The sequence below is a fragment of the Selaginella moellendorffii genome, unplaced genomic scaffold (genome assembly GCF_000143415.4).
Source record: "Selaginella moellendorffii unplaced genomic scaffold, v1.0 SELMOscaffold_0, whole genome shotgun sequence".
NCBI classification, from domain to species: Eukaryota; Viridiplantae; Streptophyta; class Lycopodiopsida; order Selaginellales; family Selaginellaceae; genus Selaginella; species Selaginella moellendorffii.
Window position 1 is genome coordinate 5,756,942 of NW_003314261.1, and position 10,199 is coordinate 5,767,140.

General features: G+C 49.0%; 4 protein-coding genes across 4 annotated transcripts; 3 read left to right on the top strand and 1 right to left on the bottom strand.

Annotated features, from left to right (window-relative positions):
* Positions 1–1,175: 1,175 nt before the first annotated feature.
* On the bottom strand, positions 1,176–2,679 carry LOC9642695. The gene is made up of 2 exons (XM_002961200.2): positions 2,454–2,679; positions 1,176–1,967 (listed from the first exon to the last, which is right to left on the bottom strand). The coding sequence occupies exons 1-2, from the start codon at positions 2,645–2,647 to the stop codon at positions 1,400–1,402; spliced, it is 762 nt and encodes a 253-aa protein (XP_002961246.2). The 5' UTR covers positions 2,648–2,679; the 3' UTR covers positions 1,176–1,399.
* A 12-nt stretch (positions 2,680–2,691) lies between these two features.
* LOC9632756 (ER membrane protein complex subunit 8/9 homolog) lies at positions 2,692–3,674 on the top strand. The gene is made up of 5 exons (XM_024663838.1): positions 2,692–2,942; positions 2,995–3,147; positions 3,212–3,268; positions 3,327–3,487; positions 3,542–3,674. The coding sequence occupies exons 1-5, from the start codon at positions 2,718–2,720 to the stop codon at positions 3,570–3,572; spliced, it is 627 nt and encodes a 208-aa protein (XP_024519606.1). The 5' UTR covers positions 2,692–2,717; the 3' UTR covers positions 3,573–3,674.
* A 40-nt stretch (positions 3,675–3,714) lies between these two features.
* On the top strand, positions 3,715–4,342 carry LOC9632757. Its single transcript, XM_002960550.2, has 3 exons — positions 3,715–3,904; positions 3,960–4,149; positions 4,206–4,342. Exons 1-3 carry the CDS (start codon positions 3,770–3,772, stop codon positions 4,262–4,264), a joined length of 384 nt encoding a protein of 127 aa, XP_002960596.1. The 5' UTR covers positions 3,715–3,769; the 3' UTR covers positions 4,265–4,342.
* A 163-nt stretch (positions 4,343–4,505) lies between these two features.
* LOC9642696 (peroxisomal (S)-2-hydroxy-acid oxidase) lies at positions 4,506–6,567 on the top strand. The gene is made up of 11 exons (XM_002960551.1): positions 4,506–4,783; positions 4,901–5,025; positions 5,087–5,133; positions 5,214–5,291; positions 5,362–5,486; positions 5,546–5,612; positions 5,665–5,727; positions 5,786–5,855; positions 5,920–6,020; positions 6,071–6,175; positions 6,264–6,567. The coding sequence occupies exons 1-11, from the start codon at positions 4,635–4,637 to the stop codon at positions 6,447–6,449; spliced, it is 1,116 nt and encodes a 371-aa protein (XP_002960597.1). The 5' UTR covers positions 4,506–4,634; the 3' UTR covers positions 6,450–6,567.
* Positions 6,568–10,199: the final 3,632 nt, after the last annotated feature.

The following is a 10,199-nucleotide window of genomic DNA, read 5'->3' on the forward strand; positions in this document are numbered from 1 at the left end:
AGGCTTGTACCTCGCTAGGATGATCCTCAAACCGTGGAACCAGCTTCTTGACGTATCTCTGGAACCTGTCAAACCGCCGGTCCTCTCGAGCTGACAATTCTTCCTCCGTCCTTGGAGCTTTTTGTCTCGCTCCTTCGTCCTGTTCCTCTTCTACCCCTTCTTCTTCTCCCTCCTCCAAGCCACTCTCTTGCTGGTGATCTTCACTGCGACTTGGATTGTCCATCTCCTCCGGCAGCACTCCGGTGTATACAGCATTCAAGTTCCTGGGTCGCTTCACCCACAGAGAATGGAAAGGTGGCGGTTGTATCCTCTTGGGCTTCTTCCTCCTCAATCGCTTCAAAATCTCTGGCGATCGCCAGGGGACCCTCTCCTCCTCGTCATCCGACTCTGGCAAGCCTTGCACCCGCCGGCTATATCTCTTCTCCACCTCACTCATATTCTCGGCCACCTTCACAGCCTGCTTCTCCCTCTTCTCCTCCTTGTAGAGCTCCATAAGAATGTAGTCGCGCTGCCAGCGGCGGAGCTTATCGGGGGCCTCGCGGCTCCACTTGTGTCTCGCGTTCTCGGCCTCCACGACGCTCACGTCGTGCCGGATCGTCGCCATGAGCCTCGCGTGTTCTTCCAGCTTCTGCTGCCGCGTCCGGTATGGGAATGGCATGTTGGCGGAGATGAGGCAATTGTCACGCTCGGTCGGCCCTCCAGGCATCGCTCGCGTGCTGATCATCCGCAGCTCATCCAATCCTTGCTCCTCCAGGAGCTCCGCCGCCGGCATTGCCTGCCACTGGTAGATTGGCGGCTCCCCAACTAGCTCTCGCTTGCGCCGCAGCTCGTGATGGCCCCCCGCCCTCTTCCACTTCCTCTTCTCCGCCTTGGTCATCCTCTTCCTCGTCGTGTCCACCGTCTCCGGGAACTCTTGGCGGGCCTCTTGCTGCCGCCGCGCTCGCCTCGCGGCCAGATGCTCCCGCCGCCGCCGCTCGATCAAGGATTCCTGCGGCTGCTGCTGCTGCTCCGACGCCGGCCATTCCCGGGGCGATCGCGCTGCCGAGTCGTGGAGGAACTGGCGAGAAATCCTGGAGCGTACCTGGCGGCTCGAAATTTCCCTCAGCCATACCCACATCCCACATTCTCGCTCAAACCCTAAATTCTGGAATATGCTCCATTTACATATTGTCACCTTTATAATCTAATCTTCAGTTTAGGACACGTTGCCCTAAACTACCGGGAAGTTCTAAACCCTAATCCCTCTATTCTTCCAAAAAACTGGATCACGCAGCGCAACGTCTCAAGCATTCGTTTTTGTTGAGGTCCAAGCGTCTTAAAGAGGAGCTCGAGGTCTTCATCTGGGTCTTCGAGCCTGCTCTTTTGATCGAAGGGCCAACGATCGTTCTTCCCATTTCTGTCAGGCCCACTTGTTGGTTTGCCGGAGACGCCTCTTGGTTCCACTCTTGCCAGGAACTCCTCGCTTGCTCTTGCATTTGCCGTAGAAGAGCGTGTTCCCTCCTCCAGCCATGTTGAGCCTGGGCGTCACAAACCTCTTCTTCTTCTTCCCTTTGCCATCTTCTTCTTCCCTTTCGGATGGTTCTTCGTCAATCGCGGCATCGGCACTAGCGGCGGCAGCGGCAGCCTCGGCCTCTTGGATCAGAATCGGCTTGGTCTGCGCGAGGCCTCGCCGCGAAGCCATGCGAGAGACGTACGCATGGAGGACCTCCTTGTGGAGCTCCGGGGGGACGTTACCACACTGGAGCTTGAAGAGGAACCTGTTCATGGTCTGGAGCTCCCGCTTCCAGTAGAGGCAGAGATCGTTCTCGAGCTTGTGGTCGGGCTTGTTGAGGAGGTACTCGTCCAGCCCCCCGGCCTTGTCGATGCAGCGGAGGGCGTGGGTGGTGACGTGCACGCGGATGAATCTGTCAAGGCTGAAGCTGTAGAGACGCTTGAGCCGAACGTTGGGTTTCCATGTCCGCCGAGTCCTGCGAAGGAAGAAAAGTTTGAGATCATCAGCCTTTGTGAGAAATATGAAAGAGCTACAATCGGAATGACTAGCTAGCACTGATAATCGTCAAAGGTAAACCAAGCAAAAGGCCGATCAACTTAGATGGTTCTGCTAAACAATGCAAAGAATGCCACACACGAACATAAGCGAGACTGATAGGGATCAAAAGTACTCTTTTGATCGTCAAGAGCGCTTTTAGAAATCCTCCTAGCATCAAAACCAATTACTCGAAGATACACTACCAATGCACACTAGCACAAATTCAGCCAGAAAGCAGAAAAAAGAAGGGACAAGAACACAATGCCAAAACTTCCAAAAGCACTCTTCTGATCGTCAGGAAATCCTTTAGAAATCCTCCTAGCAAACGACAAATCTTTACTCCAATGCACACAAGCAACAGCCACACAAATTCCAGAAAGAAGAAAAAAGAAGACCAAGAACACAATGCAGGGCTGTTACTTACTTGTTACCCCCCTTCTCGCTCACTTTGTTCCCAAACTGGATGTGGCGACCAGCGAAAATGCCACGCTTGGCCCGGCCCATGATGATCTTCTCGCCATTCAGCACAACCCTGGCCCTGTTACTCTTCATCCGGTTGCGGCACATCTTCTCCGCCGCCTTGAGCAGCTGATCCTTCCAGAATCCCGATCTCGGCATCGAGGCGTCGTCACATAAACCCTAGAAATATTTTGACAAGAAATTTAGGGCTCTTCCCATCTGGTCGAGAATGAAGTACCAGATCTCCCAGACGGCCTACGTCAAGCTCGCGCTCCACGCCCTCAAGCACAGATCGGCAGCTGTGAATGGGATTCTAGTCGGCAGAGTAAGCGGCGGGGGCGGCGGCGGAGGGGCGGAGGAGGATTCCGCCGCTACCGTCTCGATTGTGGACTGTGTGCCCCTCTTTCACGGTCAGCTGGGTTTGCTTCCCATGCTAGAGCTTGCTTTGACACAGGTAAGCGATTCTTCCTCCAGAAAGAATGGTTTTTTTCTACTTTTGATCCTAGATCGAAGAGTATTTTTCCTCCCATCAAGAGGGTCTTAGCATTGTTGGATGCTACCATGCGAATGAGCGATTTGACGACTACGATCTGAGTGGAATCCCTCGAAAGATTGGCGATCACATTGCTCGCTATTTCTCCTCGGCTTGCGTCCTTCTGGTGAGGCTATGATCCTTTGTTTTTCCTTCTGCCTCGTGCTAGAAATTTTCTAACTTCTCTTCAGCTAGACAACAGGTTGCTAGAGTCTCTCGCTAAAGCCGGAAAAAAACCGGCTGTCCAGGCAAGTTTCGTCGATCCTTGTCATGTGGCTTTGAGCTGAGATTGAAGAGTTCTCACAGCTTTTTACACGCGATTCCTCTCGAGGATGGCGCTCGGCACCAGGAAGCAGTGATCTCGTCCTCGCCGAATCCACCGCGAACGAGATTCTCTACGATTACATCCTGGAAGGGAGGGAGCAAAGTGTCACAGACTTTGACGATCATTTGGACGATATAAGCAAGTAAGACGAGATGGTTTCATTTGTAGCTATCAAAATTTTTACAAAATTTTTCAGGGATTGGTTGAACCCAGGCTTGTTCGATTGATCAGCAAAAGTACTACAAATTTATAAATGGCCCATAAAAAAAACTCCTTGTTGCGTTGTCAACGCTCGGTCAATGTGGTCAATGAGGTCAACATTTTTCTTGCATGAGATAGTCCGCCAGTAGACTATAGGCCGTGGGCCGTGGACCGTGGACTCTCCCTAATAGTGTTGGTGACAAAGAAGCACGCAGCCCTGGCGATGGCGGCAGCCATGCTCTTCCCGATTTCCTCGCCCGGATTCTCCCACTGGCGAATTGGGCGCTGCGATTTCCAAGAGCGCAACCGCAGCGTCAAGCTAAAATCGTCCAATGCGGCCCATCCAATCGCCGCCAAGGTAAAGCTCCAGCTCCAGTTAATCGATCCTTAGTTTTCTCCTCCTCTTTTTGAAGAACAACGGCCAATTGGATGGCGATCGCGCCGGGAAGGACGCCAGAGATGTCTTGGGCGGCGATCCAGCTGCTTGCTGCTCTCGGTGTGGATCCAGTGGCTCTGTGCAGTGCTTGACATGCTCGGGGACGGGACTGTACGTGGAGTCCATTCTAGAGAGCCAAGGGATCATCGCAAAAGTCCGATGTTTGGGTAAGCCTGGGACTCTTTTCTCGTTCTCGAGGATCTATTGCCTTGTCCAATCACAGGTTGCGGTGGCGCTGGAAGAATCATGTGTCCTCAATGTGGAGGGCGATGCCATGCTTGAAGATCTCCCATCTTTTTGTAAATAAACCATGGTTTTGCTAGAAATCTTCTCAAGAGATAACTATCAAGTTTTTTCTAGCGAAGAATAGTTTTTCGATCACAAGCTAAAGCTTGAGATAACATGGCGACGGGTGTGTCTTATCCACACCGACCACGTGGCAGCGTTGCTTCCCATAGCCTGGCTCTCTTTCCAGCGTTTAGGAGAGAGCTCGTATAAGCAAACCAGAGATCACTGCGAATATGCCGCAGATGTTAGATGAATTATTGTCAACCACAATTTCCCTTGGTCGCGGCTTCAAGATAGTGTTCTCCTTCCAAGTTTTTCCTCTCTTCCTCTTTTTTTCTTCTTCTTTGGTTGAAGGAAGAGGGCGATGGTGAACATTGAGGAGATCACCAATGTCACCGAGTATGAGGAGCTCGCCAAGCAGCGGCTGCCCAAGATGGCCTTCGATTACTACGCTTCCGGCGCCGAGGATCAGTGGACGCTCAAAGAGAATAGAACCGCCTTTGAGCGAATCAGGTAAATTCTCTCGAGCTGGATTGGGTGATTTCGATCGGTGGCACTCGAGGCTTGCCTGCGCTAGGCGGTGATTTTCCTTCTCTGAGATAATCCTCGCTGGGAATTTGTTCGTCGTAGGTTTCGTCCACGAATCTTGGTGGACGTGACGAATGTGGATATGACTACCACCGTGTTGGGTTTTAAGATCTCAATGCCCATCATGGTTGCGCCGACCGCGTTTCAAAGAATGGCCCATCCAGAAGGTAGAAAAACTTTTGTGAGATCAAGCTTCACAGTTTATGTAAACGATCGTGTATCATCTAGGTGAGCTTGCAACGGCAAGAGCAGTATCATCCCATGGAACTATAATGGTAACTTATCTCAAGAACTTGTTTTAGAACTTTGAGCTCGAGAAATTCTTCGCTCACTTTGGCTGGTGGTTTTTTCTCAGACGCTCTCGTCTTGGGCTACTAGTAGCGTGGAGGAAGTCGCGTCAACTGGTCCAGGAATTCGATTCTTCCAGCTTTACGTGAGTAATTTCTTTTTCTTTTTCTTGGTGGGAAACTTAGCTTTTTCTGTGGTTTTTCTTTTCTCTCCAGGTTTACAAGGATAGAAACGTTGTGGCTCAGCTGGTCCGACGAGCTGAGAAAGCTGGTTTTAAGGCCATTGCATTAACAGTAGACACGCCAAGGCTTGGACGAAGAGAATCGGACATTAAGAACAGGTAATCTCTTCAAGTTTTCAATGTGTTCATGATTTCTACACTCGCGGCTTTCTTTGCAGATTTGTTCTACCGGGTCACTTGACCCTTAAGAACTTCGACGGACTGGATCTCGGGAAGATGGACAAGGTAATAGTCAAAGAATTGGGAAGAAGCGCTAGAATTTGGTTTATGGTTACAGTCTCAAGATTCTGGACTAGCCACCTACGTTGCGGGACAGATCGATAGATCTCTGAGCTGGAAGGTGAGAACTCTCTTTGCAAACTATTTTGCTCTTTGTAATGGAAGTCTTCCCGGAACAGGATGTCAAGTGGCTGAAAACAATCACTAGCCTTCCCATCCTCGTGAAAGGAGTTATAACAGCCGAAGACGGTGAGCGAAAAGAAGAGAGAAATTCAAAAGAAGTTCGATCGGATTTTTCTTGGCTATGATGCAGCACACATCGCTGTGGAGGCTGGAGCAGCCGGGATCATCGTTTCAAACCATGGAGCTCGACAGCTCGATTACGTGCCGGCAACAATCAGCGCGCTGGAAGAGGTAATCAGGTTCTCCCTGGAAACTGAGATGAAATGATGAAATCTGCGCAGGTTGTGCAAGCTGCCGCTGGAAGAGTTCCCGTGTTCTTGGACGGAGGCGTTCGCAGAGGAACTGATGCTCTCAAAGCCTTGGCGCTTGGGGCTGCTGGAGTTTTTGTAAGAACTATAAATCTCTTCTTTTTTCCATTTTGCTTGCTAAGTCTCTTCCATGATCTTGTTGCTCTAACTTTTTTTCTGTCTATAGATCGGAAGACCCGTCGTGTTCTCTCTCGCCGTTCACGGCGAAACTGGAGTGAGAAAAGTCCTCCAGATGCTACGCGACGAATTCGAGATTGCAATGGCGCTGGCCGGGTGCACCAAAGTGAGCGAGATCAACAGGAGTCACGTTGAGACAGACATTGATAGAATCCGCATCGCTGCCAGGCTCTAGTTCTCTCTTTCTCTCTGTCTCACTATAAACAGTATCGATCGTGTTTCACAAGTTAAACAATGGCATCTAATAATTACTTGTGATATTGTTCGATGAATGATTGAATCATTATACTTCTTATAGTTGTGAGCAGTTAATTATTCAAATGATGATCAACCCTAAAGTAGTGATGTTAATCTACTTGAATGGAACATTCTTTGGAGCCGAGGATGTCCAGTCCCTCCTTGCTGTTGAGCAGCGGTCTTTGCCCATGTCACTAGATTTATTTGACCGGGTGGCTGGCACATGTCGACCGGCTTCTGCCCGACAGTAGCCCCAGTAGCACGACCCCGTAGCGGTAGACATCGCTCTTCGTCCGGTCATTGCGTACTCTGGAGCTACGTAACTGCGGCAACCAGAGCCCAGTTTCTCGGATGACAAGGAGCAAAACTACGCTTTTGAAAATCACTGCTTACCTGAATGTTCCTATTACTCAGTAGAAATGTGGTTCATCTCGTCAAGATCCACAGAGATGTTTATGCTAGGCACAAGCATATGCATGCATTCAGTGAAAGACAAAAGGAATACTGCTCGCGTGAGTGGCATACCCAAGACAATAGAATGCTACTACCAAGCATGACAATGCCAAACAATAAAAAACAAGCACCATTTCTCCAGGCTCCAGCGCATCAGCAATCCGCTTCTTTGTGAGCCTGATATCTCGGGAAATGTCGTGCTCGGAAACTTCTTTATCTTTTGTCGTGAGGCGTTCAAAGTGTCTACCTCCGCACTGTCAAGCCATGCGTCCTGGAAGAAAGGAGGGAAAAGGGAAATCAAAGCCAGGAGAAAGACTTTCTCACATACTAGAGCCTTGAAATTGGTCGCGTCCACATAATGGCCCATCGTAGTATTTCTTCTCTTTCGCATTTAAGTTGAATGGCTCCATCTTAGCTCAAACAGGTAACAAGGAAAGGATCGCTAACCATCTGTGCACTACGCAGGCAACAACGCCATCTAAGCATCGCCTCAGAGAGAGAAATCACTCCATTGAACTAGTTGATATTACATTAATGATGTCGCAGAAACGAGCTTAGAAGTGTTGGTACTGGAATCTCCTCTCTTTTGAGCTCCTTCCTTGAGAAGGCCTTGGTGTGGGGTGGAAAAAGACCATCTTTGCTGTGTTTCAACTTTGTTGTACTGGGTGTATTTATAGTTGATAGTGGAAAGAATGTGGCCTTCAATCTTGTTGCTCTTTTGGGGGTTGGGTAGTTTTTGAGTTGAGCTCAAGTTAATGAAAATCAATGAAAGTCAAAGGAGGTTAATATAATCCCCTAACTACCGAAAGTTTAATGGCATTACCTTTGAACCAAGAATTTTTTTTATATAAAATCTAGATGTTTAAGGTATTTCATAAGCTCATGTAGATTATTGGTTCGACACAAACTAATCTTTTAGTCTACAAAGAAAGAAAATAATATATTAAAAAAACATAATTTGTGAGTGCATGGAATATGGAAAAGGAATACAGAAATGTGCATCTCAATTAACCCAAAAACCCTAGCTTATATACAGGAGCGAGTGGTCCGGATTGAAACCAATCCGACGGCTACCAAAATCCACTACGCTAATATTAGTATACGGCATCGTAGCCGTACACTTGGCCCTCACATCATCCCCTCCTCTCGGAATAATGGAAGGCCGTCAGGGTTCTCTTGTAGATGGGCCGGGATCTGGAGGAACGTCAGGAGGAGGCATCGGTGGATCTGTAGACGGTATTAATTGCTCTTGATCCCTTTGTATGAAGCGTTTTAATCGCTACACATGCACAATCTCCGGAGGATCGGCCTACTGAACGTCATGCCGAACCTCATAAACTTGTGGTCCAACTTGCCGCAACACCCGATACGGTCCTTTCCACTGCGCAAGGAGCCCCTTAGATAAACCACGTACCGTAAGATGGGGAAAACGGACTAACACCAAATCATCCACTTTGTACTCCGCTGGTGGACGATGATGGGAATTGTAGCGCCGTTGTTGTCCCACTTGTACGCGGCCTAAGTGTTCAGCAGACTCTGCTCGGACAAGTGGAAGAATGCTTGTCAAATATTGATCCCATGACCTAGCATCAGGAGCTCATGGTAATCGCGAAGGTAAACCCAGCTCTGTTGGTAATATTGGATCATGACCATATAGAAGTTTATATGGTGAAGCACCAATAGAACTCTGCACCCCTGTGACATAAGCATACCGAAGAGACGGCAAATAACCATCCCAATCCGAATGTTGAAAGTTCACATACTTCGCAATCATCCCTTTGAATGTCCGAACGAGCCGTTCCACCAGACCGTCTGATTGTGGATGATAAGCACTCGTAAAAGTGTGGTGTATCCCCAACCGAGATGTCAAAACATGAAATACCTCAGCCATAAATGTAGGACCATTATCCGAAAGAATCCGTTCTGGACAAGAATGCTGGAACACCACTCGATTGAGGAGGAAGTATCCAACAGCAGTTGTAGAGGCACTAGCAAGAGCACCAACTTCCACCCAACGAGTCAAGTAGTCAGAAGCAATAATAACATACTCATTGCCAGCAGTCAATCGCGGAAAAGGTCCCATAAGATCAAACGCCACCAACTCAAATGGACGAGAAACTGCAATTGACTCCAACCGTCCTTCCGCAGCACAAGGGGGAGTATTACGAGCTTGGCACCAAACGCAGCTACGCACATACCGAATAATATCACGTCGCATCTCTGGCCAATAAAAAGATCTGCGCAGCTTCTCAGTGACACGACGGTGTCCCATATGCCCACCTAGAATAGGAGAATCATGGTAGGCATGGAGAAACCGCGGAATAAACACCGAAGGCACCACCAGCCGTAAATGAGCATCAGGATCTGTCCCCACAAAATAAAGAAGGCCATCTTCAAGGCGATATTGAGAATGTAAATGCCGAAAAGGCAAGTCATCAGCAAGTGATGCAGGATTCTCAAACCCATCTCGAAGCCTTCGAATCCACGGCTCAATCTTTTGAGCCTCGCAAACCTCATCCAGAGAAGGTAGATCTTGCTCTACGCCCTGTGGACACTGAACGTCAAGGACAGCAACCGCCGACGGCACAGAATCCTCATCTAGAAAATCCACAGATGCTGGAACAACAGGTTCGTCAGAAATATGAGAAGTGAGTGGAGAAGGAAGAGGAGCTCGAGAAAGGGCATCAGCATCAGCCATAGAACTCCCTGGGCGATGAACAACATCGAAATCATATATCTGAAGCTTCAAAGCCCATTGAGCCGTACGACCAACCAGGTTCTTCTGCTTCAATAATGAAGTAACAGCAGCATGGTCACCTTCAAGTAACGTCCGAGAACCATGTAGATAGGCATGAAGTTTCTCGAAACCCCAGACTACTGCTAAACACTCCTTCTCCGTCGTGGAGTAGTTCATCTCCGCTGGTTGTAATGTACGGCTTATGTATGCAATGGGATGGCGCTGACCAGGCACACTCGAGCTCTCTTGCATCAACACACCTCCAAGACCAATGTCAGAAGCATCCACGCGCAAAATAAAAGGTCGAGTGTAGTCAGGATATGCCAAAACCGGAGGAGTCGTCAATAGCTCTTTGAGATTCACGAACGCCCGCTCACAATCGGGAGACCAAATGAAAGATGACGTTGATGACTTCAGCAATGCTCGCAATGGTAAAGTGCGATCGGAAAGATGATCCACAAAACGACCGAGATACTGCACCTTACCCAAAAAACGCTG